The sequence below is a fragment of the Ursus arctos genome, unplaced genomic scaffold, assembly GCF_023065955.2.
Source record: "Ursus arctos isolate Adak ecotype North America unplaced genomic scaffold, UrsArc2.0 scaffold_15, whole genome shotgun sequence".
Lineage (NCBI taxonomy): Eukaryota > Metazoa > Chordata > Mammalia > Carnivora > Ursidae > Ursus > Ursus arctos.
This window is the reverse complement of record NW_026622819.1, coordinates 26,022,053-26,041,553: the sequence shown is the minus strand read 5'-3', so window position 1 is coordinate 26,041,553 and position 19,501 is coordinate 26,022,053. Positions and strand designations below refer to the sequence as shown.

General features: G+C 44.4%; 1 protein-coding gene across 2 annotated transcripts in view; it reads left to right on the top strand.

Annotated features, from left to right (window-relative positions):
* Positions 1 to 15,583, top strand: part of SLC45A2 (solute carrier family 45 member 2) — a 30,315-nt gene extending 14,732 nt beyond the window's left edge. Inside the window, exons 3-7 of one of the 2 annotated variants that reach the window (XM_026506768.4) lie at positions 1,853 to 2,178; positions 7,206 to 7,349; positions 8,026 to 8,149; positions 12,797 to 13,011; positions 15,333 to 15,583. In XM_026506768.4, coding sequence (XP_026362553.3) covers positions 1,853 to 2,178; positions 7,206 to 7,349; positions 8,026 to 8,149; positions 12,797 to 13,011; positions 15,333 to 15,554 — 1,031 coding nt within the window. In that variant the 3' untranslated portion in view covers positions 15,555 to 15,583. Of the gene's footprint in view, positions 1 to 1,852; positions 2,179 to 7,205; positions 7,350 to 8,025; positions 8,150 to 12,796; positions 13,012 to 15,332 lie in introns of those variants that run through there. The other variant, XM_026506769.4, reaches the window with a different exon arrangement.
* The last annotated feature ends 3,918 nt before the right edge of the window (positions 15,584 to 19,501 follow it).

The following is a 19,501-nucleotide window of genomic DNA, read 5'->3' as shown; positions in this document are numbered from 1 at the left end:
AAGCATGAGAGACTACGGACTCTGAGACACAAACTGAGGGCCTCAGAGGGGAGGGGGGTGGGGGAATGGGATAGGCTGGTGATGGGTAGTAAGGAGGGCACATATTGCATGGTGCACTGGGTGTTATACGCAACTAAGGAATCATCGAACTTTACATCAAAAACCAGGGATGTCCTGTATGGTGACTAACATAACATAATAAAAAAACATTAATAAAAAAAAAGAAAAGAGAGTCGTCGTCTGATAGTGATCCTGAGGTACCGCCAGGCCCAGAACTGCTGTCTGAATCACAACGGAGTGCGGCCGGCTCAGGGGCCTCTCCTTCTCCTCAAAGCCTAGAACCCACCATCCAAGACGGGTCCCCAGATGCGTCATTTATCTGTTTATACATATGCCCATCACCCATACCTAGACCACATATTCCTGTTGGCAGAAGACGTGGTTTTAACTTCATTGCACCCATTTGCCACAGTCTCCCAGAATTCCATCTTCTAATGCTTTGGCACACAGGGCATGAATGGCACACAATGATGCTTTATTTTTTAAATTCATTGGTTAACAGTTAAACAATCAGTCATCTGTAAATATCCTCTGTAGTAAATTGCAACCAACCAGAATGCAGCGTGACTAGAATCGCCCATTCTTCCACCATTTGGGATAAATCAGGAGTCATGGCATTTGACATTCAGATTTGTGTTCTTGGGGTCAGGGTTGATGTTGGGTGTTTAGGGTTAGGGTTAGAGAATTTCTTAAGTTCCAGTTTCTTCCTTGATTCTCTGGCTTGTGAGGATATTGTCTTTATCTGGGAAATAAAATGGAGACTTCATTCACATAAGAAAAACCAAACCGAAGCCTTTCTGTGCGGGTAGATGTCTGTGTTTGGTAAGGCATGGTAGGAGGCTCGCATGTAGAGCTATCTGAGAGGGCGCTCAGCCTACATAAGTCTGTGGCGTAGGCAGGCGGTATGTTTGGCCTCCATCTTCTTACTCCTCTGGGCACCTTCCCACCCCCAGGTGCGCCCCCACCCTGCGTTTTCAGAGCCACTTGACGCCCGCACCATCTGAAGAGCACTCACTGCTCTCTTGCCCGGGTCAGGGGCACTTGTATTTTAAAATCCAAAAAGAATGAATCACTACTAACAAGATTTCCAATATTAGAGCATTAGGGCAGGATCGATTTGGGGGAGTCCTTCCTCAATGCCCCTCCATCACACTGTCTTTAGCAAAAGCAGGTAAAACGAGCAACAGAAAGACTTCAGGTCAGCCTCTTGTGAGATGACAACAAGATGTTTAAAAATTCATTCCCAACTTCTGTTATTTGTTCTGTGGCTATCGACTGGGAACAAGTTCCTTTAGCTTCTAATAGAGGAAACAAGACAGAGTCCAAGGCTGTTCGATCTTTGCAAACTCGCGTCACGCCAGGAAGCTTCTTAACGGATAAATGCCAAGACAAAGACATTCAGTGCAGTCAGAGGTTGGTTTTCTGCGGGGCGCTTTAGTTCCGACGCAGTTCAGAGAGTGCAGTTTAGAAAGGCCGCAGGACTTCTGACGGTGGCAAGATTTGTGTCTGGCACTAGCCCATTTTCCAACCATGACCCTGCTTGTGGGTCGCTCTTCCATCATTACCGCACGTTATGAGTGAGGAAGGCCAAGGGCGCAGCGAGCACACGCCGGAACCCAGCCTGAACCCACGTTTCGTGGTTGCAGGTGTCTGGGCCTCCTGCTGTGTTAGCTCTCCATCATCACCGTGCCTCTGCTGTCCTCAGGGAGCTTTCCCACGGGGGGGGGGGGGCACCGTGAAAGGAGGAGATGGCTTGCTCACCATGCTAATGCGGCTCTTTCTTGCTTTCTAGGTTTGGGAGGTGCCCTGGGTTACCTTTTGGGTGCCATCGACTGGGCTCATCTGGAGATAGGAAGAGTGCTGGGCACAGAATTCCAGGTCATGTTCTTCTTCTCCGCCTTGGTGCTCACTTTGTGTTTTAGTATTCATCTCTGCAGTATCCCTGAAGCCCCACTTAGAGATGTTACAAAGGACATATCCCCACAGCAAGCCCCCCAGGACTTTCCGTTGTCGTCAGACAAAATGTACCAGTATGGGTCTATTGAGAAAGCTAAAAACGGTTCTGTAAACCCAGAGCTGGCATTGCAGGGAGAAAAAAACAAAAATCCTGCTGAACAGGTAAGATGCAAGTTCTTTTTTCTTTATTCAGGAAAAATACCCTTGCTCTTACCCTTCTCATTTTTTTATTGTTCTTTATTTTGTTTGCTTATTTGAGGCAAAAAGTTTGACGTGAAGTCTAATTGAACCCTCCAATCACCTATCCCTCTTATCCCTTTGAATTACAACTTTAAAATGTGTGCATTTTCCTCTGGTCTTCCTCTTACTCTTTTCAGAGCGTCAAAGTAGGGAAGATGAAGCCAGTTCCAAAATGTTAGACCATAAGTGAAGCCTGGAACCATCTTTAGGCTGCAAGAAATATCTTTACTTCTTAGATTGGGTTTATAAATTCGTTCCTCCAAATGACAGCATCCCTGGGTTGGTAACTGGGTTGGGCATGTTGAGTTTGTATTTCATGAGTTGATTAAATATTTCTCTTAGGCCATTTTCAGTGAACTGGTCAGTGAATTAATAAGTTTAAAACTTTTAAGAAAACTCTACTAAATTACAGAGAAATGGGACTAGGTTAAGGGGAAATTGTCAGAGAGAAGAGGCTAGAACTATGCTGACCAATGCATTGGCTACTTGTCCCATAGGGCTATTTAAGTTTAAATTAATTAAAATGAAACAAATTAAAAAGTCAGTTCCTTAGCTGCATTAGCCACATTTCAAATGTTTAATAGCTCCTTGGGGCTAGGGGCTACAGTCCAGGACGGTGCAGACGTAGGGCACTTCCATCACTGTAGAACGTTCTGCTGGACCACGCTGATGCGTAGCTGCATCCTCCTTCAAGCTGAGTTAACGGCAGTACCTCAGCGATATAAAGACAAAGGATTCCCTCACTGGCAAAGGGGTTGTGGAAGACCTGGGTTTAAATCTTGATTCCTCTAGCTGGCTGACCTGTATTATTCCTTCAACAACCATCAGGCACTCGCTGTAAAGAGCCTAAACATTAAGAGCATATGGGGCGCCTGGGTGGCCCAGTCAGTTAAGTGTCCAACTCTTGGTTGGGGCTCAGGTCATGATCTCAGGTTGGTGAGGTTGAGCCCCGCGTTGGCGTCGGGCTCTGCTCTGAGCATGGAGCCTGCTTAAGATTCTCTCTCTCCCTCTCCCCCTCCTCCCAAGCTTGCAGGCACTCTCTCTTTGAAAAAAATAAAATAAAATAAAAAATAAAAAATAAATGAAGAGCATAGGTGTTCAAACCTGCCTCCACCACCTCTGGAATGTATGACCTTGGGCATTGACGTTTCTGTAAAATGAGAAAGTAATTCTATCTACCTACAAGGGTTTTGTGCGGATTCCATGACATAACCCATGCACGGTTACTTAGAGTTTTTCCTACCACATAGTAAGGTGTTAGGTACAAGTGCCTATTACGAGCCTGGCAGAACGCTGAGCACCTCATACACCAACAGGGAACAGACTTAATCTGTGCTCTAACAGAACTTTCCTACAAGCTCAGTGAATCTCTATGAGTTCGACTTCTCTTGGTGGGTTGGTCTATCTATTTTCCGTGATTATTGGAATGTTCAACTAAGATAAAGCATGCAAAGGTGCTTTTTAAGCTTTATATAAGTATATAAGTGTATTACGGTCATTATCCAGTAAACGAACTACTTTGGATACCAAGTATGTACAAAGCATTACTAGGTATTTAGGGATCATGAAATTGACTAATCCCTGCTCCCTGTGCTCAAGAGCTTACAGCCCTAACAGGGGGCATAATAAGCCACTTTACCAATACTTATATTCCAAGGTAGAATATGCACTTTCCAAAACGAAGGTGGCGGTGCAGTTTGAAAACTGGGATTATTATTATTATTTTTTTTAATGGCCAGAGGAGGCCTGAGATATTTCAGGATTCAAACTGGACCCCGTAAAATTCATCTGCAATTCCTCCATGCCATCATTGCTTACTTTAACATTCAGTCTCCTTTTGAGTGTCCTCTTATGAAGCTCTCTTCCCTGCTCAGCTCTGTGCCTTTTTTATGTATAAATCCACCACCACCCAGTCTCCAGATGACAAAGGTGGGCAATGCATGCAGCAGAGGAACTCCCAAGGGCTCAGAACCATTGAAAGGGCTGCACCGAGGGAACTGATGAGTCACAGAATAAGATGCCAGCTGAATTTTCATTCTAAGTGAAAAGACCCAAAGGGCTTTGAATATTTACATTTCCAGCTTTTACAGAAATACGAGGCACAGTTTGAAAGCTCATATTTATTTTTGGATGAAAGGAAAAATTAGATTAACAATGAAAGTAGGATGAAAATTATGCATAAAGCGGAAGCATAAATTAATATTTGGAATGAGGCTGAATACTTGCTGACCACATTCACTTTTTAGAATTTTGCATTTTTGGGGGCGCCTGGGTGGCACAGCGGTTAAGCGTCTGCCTTCGGCTCAGGGCGTGATCCTGGCGTTATGGGATCGAGCCCCACATCAGGCTCCTCCGCTGGGAGCCTGCTTCTTCCTCTCCCACTCCCCCTGCTTGTGTTCCCTCTCTCGCTGGCTGTCTCTATCTCTGTCGAATAAATAAATAAAATCTTAAAAAAAAAAAAAGAATTTTGCATTTTTGGAAAGAGAAGGAAAGTAAAAATAAATCACTTAGTCTGAGGCATGAAACTCAGGCTGTTGTTATTGTTGTCTAAAGATTTTATTTATTCTTTTTTAAGTAATCTTTACACCTAACATGGGGCTTAAACGTACAACCCTGAGATCAAGTGTTGTATCCTTTACCAACTGCGCCAGCCACGAGGCCCTGTTGTTTTTTGTTCTATACCCCTAGCTTCTTCCAATGGTTGAATAAAAAGTAACAATCCTTCATTGAGTTTCTTTCTCAGTCAACATTTATTTTGATAGTTACCATATTTTACATGCAAAAAAGTTATTTTTCCTAATTCCAAAGAAATGTCTCTACTTTTTAAATACTGACTAGGTACAGTTGTCCCCAGTTATCTGAAGTTTCATTTTCCACATTTCGGTTACCTGTGGTCAAACGCAATCTGGAAGCAGATGATCCTGATTTATCATCAGAAGGTCAATAGTAGTCTAATGCTGTGTCATCCACCTCACTTCATCTCATTACATAGGCGTTTATCATCTCATGTCATCACAAGAATAAAAAGAGTAGTTACAACACAATGATGTGTTTTGGGAGAGAGAGACCACATCCACACAACTTTTATTACAGTATATTGTTATAATTGTTGTATTTTATTAATAGTTATTGTTGTTAATCTCTTACTGTGTCTAATTTGTAAATTAAACCTTATCATTAGTATGTGTGTATAAGAAAAAATGTAGTCTCTATAGGGTTCAGTACCATGTGCAGTTTCAGGCATCCACTGGGGGTCTTGGAATGTATCCCCCATGGATAAGGGTAGTGATGACTGTATAAGAAGATCAGTTTAGTCATGGCCAGTAGGTTAAATTCTACAAAATTGATGAATTAAAAAATCAATTTATATAACAAATCTATGATAAATAAATATATTTTCTACGATAAATATTGAAGTAAAAAGCATTGTTATATAAAGTTAAGAGTTATAAAACAATATGTTGTTATAGTTAAAATAGAAATTTCCAGGAGACCACCTTATAAATAAACTAGCCAGGACTCAATTTCATTATGTCGAGATTCAGAATAAATAAAGATCTGACAGGAAAGACCTATCACCCCACCATGACTGATGTTTATAGTCTCAGTGTCTTAGCATTCCCAAGGTTTCTTTCTTCTCTTACATGACAAGATGCTGAAAGCTGTTTTATGCTTTGTATTTCAAAACATTTGGGTCAATAGTTCAAAATTTCTCATTTTCTCAAGGCTTCTGATACCAAAGAAAAAAAAGTGTAGCCTTTGGTTTCACCATAATTTAAGTCTAAATTAAAGAGTGTGGGTATGTGTATTCATTTTGTGTGTATTTGTGTGTGTGTGTGTGTGTGTGTGTGTGTGTGTATTCTATATTGTTTTCACCTCTGACTCCACATAGGGCTCATTTACATGTGCTGGCTCATGGCAGGATCCAGAGAAATAAACTGGGAAGAGGTACCTGACCAAGAGCAGGGAGCTGATTGGCTCTCTGTATTAGTTTTCTGTTGCTACCTAGCACATTACCTTGAGCAGCTTGAAACCATATTTATTATCTCACAGCCCTGTAGTTCAGAATTCTGGGTGGGCTCAACTGGGTTCTCTGCTTAGGGTCTCACAGGGCTGAAATCAAGTTGTTGATGGAGGTGCATGCTCATCCGGAGGCTCAACTGGGGAAGAATCAGCTTCTGAGCTCATTCAGGTAGAATCCAGTTCCTTGTGGTTGTAGGACTGAGGTGCTTGTTTTCTTGCTGACTGATGGCCAAGAGTCACTCATCTCCTAGAGTGCACTCTAAGGTCCCTTCCATGTGACCCCTTCTACCTTCAAAGTTAGTAAGCCTCATGCTTTGAAACTCTCTGACTTCCTCTTCTGCTCCCACCTGGAGAAAATTCTCTGCTTTTTAAAGGGCTCATGTGATTTGGTTAGAGTCACCCAGATAATCTCCCCTTTGATTAACTCAAAGTCAAGAAATTAGTAACCTTAATTATACCTGCAAAATCCCTCTGCCATGTAACATGACATAATTATGGGGTAACATCAGGGGACAGAGATCATGGGACCATCTTAGAATTGAGCCTACCACACTTTCACATTCAAGAAATCTAAGAATTGTGATCATCTAAGGGCTAACTTAGATCTTTGAGCTCTGTCCTTGTGTAGTGGTTCCGCAGGATGTTAGGTATCTCTTACATCTTGGTCCAAAGCAAGCCCCATTTCCAGCCCCTTTACTCTTGGGTCTCCAAAACCTTATTCAGGGCCTGAAACTGCTAAATATCCACACATCCTTAACACAACACCTCCTGTAAGATCCCTCTGTGAAAACCTTGGTGCCATGCCCAGAAAGTGTGACTCTGTGGGGTAATTGACTGACGGATATGTAACATGGCTGTGTGGTCTGGCTCACATAGCTGGCTGCATGTCTGCATGAAGGTCACACCTGTTTCATGTTTTATTCCAGACCAGGAAGGCAATGACCGTGAAGTCACTGCTGAGGGCGCTGGTGAATATGCCTCCCCACTACCGCTGCCTTTGCATCAGCCACCTCATTGGATGGACCGCCTTCCTGTCTAACATGCTCTTCTTCACAGATTTCATGGGCCAGGTAATAAACATGCCCGTGCACATACTCATTGACTTGCGCATCAATCGTTCATTCAGCACCTGTTGAGTTTCTTCTGGGCTCACCCCTAGGATGGGCACAGTAAGAGTGTAAGAGTACCTTCAAGGAGCTGTCTTACAGATTGGAACTGGAGACAGTTACTACACGCTAGACATTTCTATGGGACCAGTACTAGATCAAGTACAGCAGACAGGGAAGGATCAGTGTGAGCTGCAGCAGTCGTGGCAGGCTTCATAAAGGAGGTACAGTATGATCGAGGCCTTGAAAGGTGAATAGGAGTTGGACAGAAGAGGGAGAAAACATTCCAAGCAGGAATAAAAGTGGCATGTGTGGAAATGAAGCCTGTTGGCTGTACCAGAAGGGTGGCAGGGTTTGACTAAGTCAGGGTAGGGGCCAGATGTTAGGTGGAAGGAAGGGTGTTAATGATCCAGGGAAATACTGTTTAGACTTGATGGCATTAGGAATTCCTGAAGGTCCTTGAGTAGAAGTGTAAAAGGATCAAAGGAGTGATGTGGTTGTAGGAGAAAGAGCTCTGTGTCCTGGGAAGGGGCCCCTGGGCAGGGACATGTGGCTCCCCAGGGGTGGAGAAGCAGAGCACCTGAAAGGGGGTCCCTACCACACTGCATTTTATCTCAACGGTCCCAAATCTCTCTTCCAGATTGTGTACCACGGGGATCCCTACGGTGCACACAACTCCACAGAGTTTCTCATCTACGAAAGAGGGGTCGAGATTGGATGTTGGGGCTTGTGCATCAATTCTGTGTTTTCTTCACTTTATTCTTGTAAGTCTCTTCCTCCTGAAGGTATCTGCTAGAGGGCTCCGGTCTAGCAGAATCTTGGATTTTATATTTCTATATTTATTTTTTGCTCTTTAAAATACCAGATCCTTGGGTTGCCTGGCTGGCATAGTCAGTTAAGCCTCTGACTCTTGGCTTTGGCTCAGGTCATGATCTCAGGGTCCTGAGATCAAGCCCCATGTCAGGCTCCTCCCTCAGTGTGGAGTCTGCTTGGGATTTTCTCTCCCTCTCCCTCTGCACCTCCTACTCATGCTCTGTCTGTCTCTCTCTTAAATAATCTATAAAATAAAGTAAAATAAAATAAAATAAAATAAATAAAATAAAATACCAGATTCTTTTTTTTTTTTTAAAGATTTTATTTATTTATTTGACAGAGATAGAGACAGCCAGCGAGAGAGGGAACACAAGCAGGGGGAGTGGGAGAGGAAGAAGCAGGCTCCCAGCAGAGGAGCCTGATGTGGGGCTCGATCCCAGAACACCAGGATCATGCCCGGAGCCGAAGGCAGATACTTAAGGACTGCGCCACCCAGGCGCCCCAAAATACCAGATTCTTGATAAATATGTGGAGATCAGGAAAAACTGTTCCCTTAGAAAGGACCACAGGAAGTATCCTTTTCCATACTGAATTTTATGTTATTTCCCTCATTGATTACTTTTTCCTTGGAATCCATGGGTTCTTGATCCAAGTTCCCTGGAGAATAAAAGGCAATCTTGTAAACAGATGGTGAAGGGCTGGATGCATAAGGGCTAGAGTCCCAGCACCGAGTACTGATTAGCATCAGGTCTGTGTTCTGCTGGAGGAAGATCACTGGTTTCACAGATACGCTTATGAGATCTGTACATGACAGAACATAGGAAGGATGGTTAATATGCTCGGTGACACAGTTAACATGCCAAATAACTTTAGCTCAGGTGGGAAAGGAAGTATGTCACAGGAGCACTGTTCCAGGACTGAGAATAACAACTTTCTTTCTTAAGTACCAGCTTTCCATGGACTGGAGTCCATTAACCCCCACTTAGCTCTAAGTTTCAGTTGTAAAGACACTACAAACAAAGAGATTTCTGTGATTGGTTTTATCTATCTATCATCTACCCATCTGTCTATCTATCTATCTATCATCATCTATTTATTGTGTTTTTTTTAAAGATTTTATTTATTTTATTTATTTGAGAGAGAGAAAAAGAGAGACAGAGAGCAAAGGGGGAGGAGCAGAGGGAGAGATAAGCAGACACCGAGCTGAGTACAGAGCCCAAGGCAGGACTCGATCCCACGACCCCAAGATGATGACCTGAGCTGAAATCAAGAGTCAGTCGCTCAACAGATTGAGCCACCCAAGCACCCCTGTGACTGGTTTTAAACAATCCCAAACTAATGTACTGTAACCCTAGTCTCGTTTGGTGCCTGCCAATATGGAAATCTCCAAGATCTATATACAGTGAATTAAGTGAAATAATCTAGCCTATAAAATGTATGCAGTTCCCCCATTTGGAATGGAAATTGGTTTCTAATAATAATAGGAGCTCCTCCTGGATTGTGGGGAAATAGCTGGCCCCCAACTCAGAGCTGTAAGCTTTGGGCAGGCCCCGGGGACAACAGGGTCATGACCCAGGTGGGAGAGGGGGAAGTGATGGAGGATAATCCCTATTACCATTCTCAGGGGCACTCACTCTGCCATTGAAGTGTGCTTTTTGGGGAGGGAAGAGAGTGACTGTACATAATGACCCCTCATCTGACCTCCAACTAGCCATAGCGCAGCAGGAATCCTGCTTCAAGATGAAAAAATCTCTTCAAAATATAGCACAATTGGGAGAAGGGGACCTAATACAAATATGTAAGGAATTCAGGAGCCCAGTAATCATAAACCCATAAAATTTATTATTCTAAAATTTATGATAATCAAATAGTGGCTTAAAGCTTATATTTCTCCTTCCCCCCCCCTAGAGTACATGCACTAAGAAAATCACAGGAGAAAGATTTCAAGTACTTAAAATAGAATCAGAGAGTGGTAAACTAAAAGGGCCTAATTATTCATCAATCTTTTGTGTTTTCAAGAGGTGGGGGGACTACCACCCTCATTCTTGTAAGAGGAGCCCATTTTCCCACAAGTAATATGCATTTTAGTTTTGTGTCAATTAAAAACAATTTTCTCTCAAATAATCCCTACTAGGAACATTCCATTAGTCTAGTCTTAGTTCTTGTATGACTTTCATGGCATTTGAAGATTAAAATGCATGTTATTTTTAGGCCCTTTTGAGTTAAAAGCCCTGTATATGATAAACTATTATTTGAATAGTTTTCCAAAGTTATATTAATGTATAAATCTATGGGATTCCTTTACCTTGAATTAGAACTAAAATTTTATTTAGAAAATACCAACCAGCCCTTAAGGATCTTCAGGGGCTCTCTGGGACCCTAAGATAAAGTCAAAGTCCTCAGCCTGGCATTCCATGATTTTCAGTTTGGTCCCCTTCACACTTTGCCCTCTTTAACCCCCTTTCAGACTGACTACCGCTGATGACTCACTGCACAGACTTTCTCAGCTCTGTGTATTTCCTACTGCTTTTGGTTTCTCCTTCTCCAGGTGCTCTCTGACTCCACATCTAGACAACTACTAATCATGCTTTTAGACTCGGCTCCAATGTGACCTTCTCTGTTAAATCTTCCAAGTTCTTTCCCACTGCACTCCAACCCACCCTGAGCAAAATCAGTCATTTCCTTCAATTCCAGAGTGCACCCCCCTCTATCTTGGACTCATCTCATAACATCAGATGCAGATCTAGAATTTCTATCCAGATGGAGTTTGGCAGGGCAATCTGGCTGCTGGGGTGGAGGGTGAGGTATGGTATTTTCAAGTTCCTTTTGCGTAGCAAGCATACTTAGATCCGTGAAAATAGCAATATTAAGTACTGAAATGTAGCCAGTTTTTCGTATCCTACACTACTATTCATAGTTGGTGCTTAAATCCATCATTGACCTCCAATGCTAAGGAGAGGCACAGTGTGAGGACATTAGACCCAGTGGAGGGCGAGTCAGCTTTACCCTTACACTTACTGATTTCTCTTCACGGATAAAGGATTCTTTGCTTGGCTTTCAGCCTTTGTTCTGAAGTTACTTATGTTTCCAAATAGCTCTTTATACTTCTTTGCCTTCTTCTTGGCTGGCCTACATATTGGATGAGAGCATTTCCCCAGTGAATACTGATGGTGTCTTTTAGGTCCTGAGACACCTAGATTACACTTTTCATATAAATATAATCATTAAGCAAACAGAAACTGACCTAGCTCTATACTGCTTTTTCTCTCAACCTTGACAACAGCCCCCAGGGTTGGTATGAACTTACCAGAGGAAGCAACATTGCCCACTTATCATTTTCAGAGCTCTGACTTCCATAGGAGGATCTGAGACAGTGTTTAGTTTCCTAATTGATTCAAATGTAATACAGATTAGGTTTCTTGTTTCTGTGATGTCAGTCCAACAGTTACTTGGATAGGTAGGGAGAATTTCATTCTTGAATAGACACATTTCAGGTCTTTATCATTCATCCCCTGGGTTCATGTGTTCCAGTAGAATGGCCAGGGGAAAGACAGGGAACCTATGGATGAGAAACAGCTATTTAAAAGAGAAAGACCGAAGACTTTTAGGGAGTTTTCCTACCACGGTGGAAAACAGTAAAACATTTTAAAAGCAGAATTTTCAGTTCTTAAGAATGAACCCTACTACAGCACTCTCATGAGCAGGCCCAGTTTACCTGCTGGGGGGAACCAAGTTCAGAGATAACCGTCTTCAGCGGGAGCCTCTATTTGCTGAAATAACAATAGTCACCATGAATCGAGGTCTTCTATGGGCTTGGTCCTGAGCTGAGTATGTCACAAGCATTGGATCTCGTCCGATCCCGACAAAAAACACAGAGAAGGGTTTCATTAGCCCATTTATTGGTTTGTTCGTTTGTTTTAGGTTTTTTTAGATGAGGAAGCTGAGGTTTTGAGAAGTGAAGGAAATGGACTGACAGGGAGGGAGCCCACAATGGGGAGGTGCAGTGAGGGTCCCTGGGAAGTGTTGGCAAGTCAGGGAACCTGTCTTTAGATAAAGAACATTCTTAGGCTTTCCTTCTCAAGTATGCAGAAGACATTCAAATGGAGGTGGAGGGACCAGGTGACCTGGATCATTTTTAAAATCTGGTAGTTTCAGTTTCCTCCAACTTGACTCTGGGCCATGGGGCCAAGATACGCCTGGATTGTTGTTTGTGTCCTGTTAGGCCAGACTCTGTGAATCAGAAAGACACAGTCTTCTTCCACGTCTTGCACCCCCACAGTCCACCATAGCCAAGGTGGGCTTTCTGCCCCCTCTCTGCACCTGTTGCTCTTCAGTTGCCTGCCCCAGCGCCTGGTCCTTCCTTGTGGAGGAAGACAATCGACCTAGCGGGGCAATTTCCAGCCCTCTGCATGCACAGGATTTAAAACCGATTCCAGAAGCCAGCTGTTTTTAAGCACAGATAAGGAGGTTCTTTTGTTCCCGATTCGGTATCGACGGAAAGCTCCTAAAAAAAGTGAATCTTCAAACGAAAAGATTGTCTGAAATTACCAAATGCTGTGAGACGCTGCCAGCCGTAATTTCTTTCTTTCTTCCCACAGACTTGCAGAAACCTTTGGTAACCTACATCGGATTAAAGGGTCTTTACTTCATGGGGTATTTGCTATTCGGCCTGGGGACAGGATTTATTGGGCTTTTCCCGAACGTCTACTCCACCTTGGCTCTGTGTACCTTGTTTGGTGTGATGTCCAGCACTCTGTACACTGTGCCCTTTAACCTCATTGCCAAGTACCACCGCGAGGAGCAGGAGGAGAAGGTGCGTCCCTGGACCTCGCCGGAAGGCTGGGGGGTGTGGTAGGAAAGTGTAGGGCAGAGCTGGAGAATAAGGGCCCTGAAACAGCAGCTCTGAAACGCCCAGCCAAATGTAATGATGGTCTGACCAAAGCCTGAGCACCTTCCCAACCCACACCCTCCTCCTTACTCAGGAGCCCTGGGCACCTGGAGAGCAGTAGAGCGGGTCCTGTTATGCTCCGTTATCTGATTAGGAAAAGGGGGCTCAGTAATGCTGAGGAACCAGCCCACGGTGTGTCACACAGAGACAAAGAAAGGGGAACCTGGGAATTCTGACAACTGCCCCAATGTCCCATGCACCTGCAGCATTTCTGGGTCCCCCACCCCATGGCTGCAAAGGTGGAATTTCTGGCAATTATTGGTTAAAGGTAGGAGATTCCTAGCCCGCATTCCCCTTGGAGTGCAGGTTTTAGTAAGCCAGACGCTGTGTGCAGGGAGGAAAGCCGAGGTTGCTGGTGATCACCCCACCAGCTGCCTCCAGGGAGGCTGCCCCATCTCTGCCTTGGAGCTCAGACTGGAGGACAAGACACCAAGCTGGCCCCCAAGAACAGTAGGTTGGGTATTTCTGCTCTAAGATGACCACCTCTTCTTTTCAAAAGATGTCCCTTGTTCTCCATGACAATAGGCGTCACATTTCCTTACCTGGTGTAGTGATACAAGAGCTAAAGAGAGAACTGCCAGCTATCTGGAAGCGTGACACCAGAGAAACAGAACACATTTATGTGGTTGCAGCGCTGGCCGTCTTCTCTAGCGCTTGACCTGACAAAGGCTGCAGGGTGAAGTGGCACTAGGAGTTAGAACTTTCTAAAGGAGAGTTTGTGGCTGTCCTCACTTCCTGGCAAACAGTGTCACGAATGTTCTGATGCATCCAAGGGTTTTGCTGTTAGAGACAGTTATCGTGAAGAACTGTCTCTCCTAGGAGAAAGGCCATACGAGGACAAAAACACGCATGTTTGGACTCAGAGAAACCTGGGTTCAAATCCTGCTGCCCCTACTTCGCAGGTGTGCGACATGGGGGTGTTATTCATTTACTTATTAAATATCAGTTCCTTTTTAGTTAAGGTGGTATGTTCACATGGTTCAATAATGCCAGTGATATCCATGTGCACACCGGAAGTGGCTCCCACCTACACGTTTCCTGTCTCCCTCTGGGGCCTACATGTGAGCGCTCTTGCTAGGTTCTTGCTTATCTTTCCCGTAGTTTAAAATGAACATCAAGCAAGTATGAATCTGTTTTCTTATTTTCCCCCTCGTATTCAAAGTATAATGTGCATTTTTCTGCGCAATGCTTTTTTTTACTTAATGGTGTAGGAATTATCATTCAGACTCCAATGCCTGAGCTTCCTAATCAAGCAAATGGGAATAATATGCCCACCTTATGGAGTGGCTGGAGAATGAAATTAAACAAGGTAGTGCAGGTGGGGCGTCTAGCGTCGTGCCTACCTAGCACCTGGTAAAGACTCAAAAAATGGTAGTTAGTATTATTGTTGTTCTATGGGGATGATGACAAGTGCATCCAGGGAGGAGGGGAAGATGAGGTGATGCGATACAAGCCGAAGAACCTTGCATAAGGCCCAGCACATAAAAGACACCCGATGAATGGCAACGTCATCAACCAGTTCAGACCAGCCGCGCTCTGAGAGGTTGCATTGGGTTTTTTATGCTGCTTCTCCTGTGCGGGTGTGTGCTTCAACACCCTTCTTAAACATATTTGAACTTCTAACATAAGGGAAGGAAAGGAATGGCATATTTATTGAGTTTCCATTACATTGTTCTTATTGACTTCTTAGGAAGAGATAATTTTGCATATCTTAACGGCTTAACCTTCGTAGGCATTAACAGGGGGAGTTTAAAACTCCGGGGTGGGTAGGAAAAACAGCCTCCTGCAGCTTCTTGGTGACCTTAAATCAGGGGTTGGCAAACTATGTCTCATGGGCCACCTGTGGCCTGCCCCCTGTTTTTGTACAGCCTGTGAGCTAAGAATTCTCTTAAAATTTTTAAATGATTTGTTAAAAGAAAATCCGTAGAAGGATAGCATTTGTGACAAGTGAGAATGACATGAAATTCACATGCCAAGGTCCATTAAGTGATATTGGAACACCCACTCGGTTATCCACGGTCGCTGCTTTTCCGCTACGAAGGCAGAGCTGCGCGGTTGCAGCCGAGACCAGGGGACCCACAGGCTGAAAGGATTTCCTCCCGGGCTCTTCACAGAAAAGGTGTGCCGACTTCTGCCCTAAAGGACCGTTCATGTAGATTAAGTGTGTTCCTGTGTTTCCCTTGCAGAGACACCAGGCCCCAGGAGGGGGCCGGGACGGCGGCGGGAGAGGGCAGGGCCTGGACTGCGCCGTCCTCACCTGCATGGTACAGCTGGCTCAGATCCTGGTTGGAGGTGGCCTGGGCTTTCTGGTCAACAAGGCTGGGAGCGTCATCGTGGTGATCACGGCCTCTGCCGTGGCGCTGGTCGGCTGCTGTTTTGTGGCTCTCTTTGTTAGATACGTGGATTAGGTCAATAAACACTGTCCCTACCCACAGACACAGGGATGTCCATGGCAGGAGATCAGTCTCTTTTTTTGGCTCCGCCGTGTTGGGGTCTGCCCCCTGGATGCCCTGTGTTATGGCTTCAGTCGCACTGGGCTGCCCACACCTCACTTTCTGCCAGCTCTCTGCACAGCAGTTTCCAGATTTCAGGCATCATTTATCTTAGGAAAGGCTGGGCCCTGCCTCCATTCACTGCAGCAAAGGTTGAGTGAGGGAGAGAGCGCCTCCCTCTCAGGGTGTTCCTGACCTTGACAGAGCTTGAGAAGCAGACTAGTTCTACACACAATTGGGTTTATTCTATCATGTGTTGTTTTTTTTCCCTCTTAATCAGAGGTCCGTATTTTGTCAGAGGGTTATACTTTTCATTAATTCACCAATACTCAAAATATTGCTGATGATTTATTTTATGATATTAATTTACTCATATTTAATTCATATTTAATTTGCTCATATAGACAGATAGTCCCTGACTTACGATGGTTCAACTTAAAAAAAGTTTTGTTTTTGTTTTTTTTTTACTTTACAATAGCTGGAAAGCGATGCGTGTTCAGTAGAAACCCGTCCTTCAAATTTTGAATTGTGATCTTTTCTGGATGATATGCGGTATGACCCTCTCTCGTGACCCCAGGCAGTGGCAGCCACAGCTCCCAGGCAGCCTCACGATTACAAAGGTGAACAACTCGTACATGGATGACCATTCTGTCCCCATACAGCTATGCTGTTTTATTCACTTTCAGTACACTATTTAATAAATCACACGAAATAGTCAACACTCAAAACCACTCCCTCTTCCCCAGTCTTCCTTCCTCATTCTCCACCACATTATCTATCCTAGAGCTGCAAGGTCATGACTGAGTTAGAGGAGCGACCAGGGATAATATGGGCCCCCTTCCCCGTAAGTGTGGGATGATGATGAGTAAATGTTCAGAGGACCCCATGTGACTCAGTACCCTACATTTATAAAAGAAACAGCACCGAGCTACCTCCCTTGCTTTACGCACCTGTCTTTGGCCTCTGTAAGATTTTAAAATGGAATTATTTGCAGAGTTCAATGTTTATTTCCTGATCATTTCTCCAAAGACTGTTCTGGTGATTGAAGATTTTGAAATCAATGAATGGGGGAGCTAGGAGCATGACCTGCAGCAGAGGACCATCTTACCTGGACCCCAAGAAGTTAAAAGTCATCATGTCTGGCCAACCACAGGGCGTGGTCTTTATTATAAGTGACTTTTCAGCTGGAGCACTGGGTGGGCTGCTGGCATGAAGAAAGGAGCTAGAGCATGCGCCCCCCCCCATACATATGCACTCACGTACACTCAAATATTCAAATAAACACTCTGCTCTTTTAACTCGTCTCCACTGCGGTTTGACTGAGTGGATAGAAGCCAATTTTAAAAGCCTTTAACCACTTTTGGGAGCTCAAGTACTTGTTCTCAGTATACTGGTGACATGTTCTCTCTGGGACAAAAATGTTCCATTCCCAGACAAATAAAACTAATACGGGGACACCTAAATTCTGAACAGAAACCCCAGAAAATTCTATAGAAGAAAAGGAAGCCCAGCTGCTTGCTTCCTGCTTTCCCCACCATGTAGCTGACTTTCCAATGGCAGACCTTTAATCATCGCTTTCCCTCAGCTTCAAACGTCCTCTTTATGTGCCCACCGCCCGTCTGAATGGCCGTTCCTGCCCATCTAAATTGTACCCATATTTCCAGGTCCACCTCAAGTACTATTTTGGTGAGGAAGTCCCTGACCCCCCAGCAGAGCCGATCTTTCCATCCCCTATATTCCCATAGCACTTTCTTTAAGCTTTGCTATGACTTTCAACTCATTGTTTCATGACTTATTTACCTCGTAGACATGGCTGTGTCTCCTCCTAGATGTAAAATTCAGTAACCTGTCTAGTTGATGTATGTCACCTCAGCACCCAGGACAGGGCTTGGCGCACAACTGGCACTCAAAAGAATAAAATAAATATGGCCATTTCCTAGCTTATTTTTTTGTCTTTGTGGTAGACGGAAGTCATAGTCTCTGCTCCCTCCAGCCATGTTCACAGAAGCCCTCAGGTTCAGATGGGGACCAGTTGATTCTTGTAGCAGTGTTCTTTCATGAAGGCCTTGTCCCTAGTGCCTTCTGTTTTCCTAGGGTCCATCACGGGAAGCACACACTTCAATATACTTTCCTAAAAACCCCAAGCTACCAACACAGTATTTTATTGTCAGAATTGAAATGGCAAGTTCCTTTGATATAGAGAATCTTTCAGTAAAAGTCTAATATCAACATTATACATGGATACACAGCCAAGCTATTACTGTTTGTTCTTTCTGGGTGTTCACTTGCCTGTTTATTTTGTTTTGGGGACTTGGAGGAGCTTGCAGTTCAATATTTTTAAAAAGAGTTTACTTATTTGAGAGGGGGAGAGTGCCCACAGCAGGGGCAGCTGCAGAGGGAGAGGGAGAAGCCGACTTCCCGCTGAGCAGGGAGCCCCATGCAGGGCTCGAGATCCCACAACCTGAGTCAAAGGCAGACACATAACCCACTGAGCCACCCAGGCGCCCTGCAGTTCAATTTTTATTAGCCCAATTGCTATGTAATATCAGTATCAATAATTTTTCTTCCTAAAGGGCAAAGAAAGACTAATTTGACTACTTTCTATGTTTATGTTTTAAAGTAAACCCTGCACCCCAGATGGGGCTTGAACTTAGGACCCAGAGATCAAAAGTCACATACTCTACTGACTGAGCCAGCCGTGCGTGGGTCCCAAATTTGACTACTTTATTTTATTTAAGATTTTATTTATTTATTTGACAATGAGAGAGACAGCCAGAGAGAGAGGGAACGCAAGCAGGGGGCGTGGGAGAGGAAGAAGCAGGCTCCCAGCAGAGCAGGGAGCCTGGCGCAGGGTTTGATCCCAGGACCCTGGGATCAGGCCCTGAGCTGAAGGCAGACACTTAATGATTGAGCCACCCAGGTGCCCCCAAATTTGACTACTTTAAAACAAACACATTCTTCTGTTTTCTAAAAAAGTTAACTTCTCAAGACTGCTCAGGATTGAGGAGCTCAGGAAGCTTTTGTTTTTGTGGCAAAGGTATGAAGGCTGAGTAACTGCATGGTGCTGTGTCACAGGATAAGGGAGGCCAGGGCTGTAGATGGTCGCACTGACCTCAAATCTCAGACAATATAAGGAAGTTTCCAACAAAATTACAAAAAGATTGACAGTTTGAGAGGCTGTTTAAACAGACATGTTTATATAATGATTACTTATTGTATTAAAATAACCACACCTATAGATGCCCGTGTTGCTGGGCTTTTCTTCTTGTTTTACCCCAACCTAGATCGCCCAAGAGAACAGTAGCACCTCTGTCAAAACTGGGGGCTGGATGGGTAACTGATGTTTGATCGCCATTCTCTAAGCATCCTCACGCTGTGACCAGAACAGAATTGTCATAAGAAATGTGTCACTCTTCAGAGAGGATTCCCTAGATTGCCTGGGGGTTAAGGAAGAATTTATAATACAGGCTCACTGCGCAGAGCGCTCCTTAGAATAGTGGAACTTGGTTAACGTCGTGTCCTATGGGAAGTCTTACTCCCCACCTTGTCCTCTCCATAGTAGGAGAAAGAATCCCACACCAGAAATTCTGGGGATCCCCTCAGAACAGGCTCTCTGTACTCTCTTGCCTTTAGGACAGATTTTACTTCACTCTTCCGTTCCCTTTCCCACCCCACCCCTCCTGTTGAAATTTGGTTCTAGGAATTTGGTTTCCAGGAGTCCTCCCCTTCCCCCGCCCCCGCACATTTCTACGGCATCTTAGTTTTCTACCTAAGCCTACAAAATCCCTGGCGGAGCCACCCCTCTACTGGTTGTTTCCGAGTCCCTATCAAACGGACATCCGGATTCGCGAAGATGGGGGCGG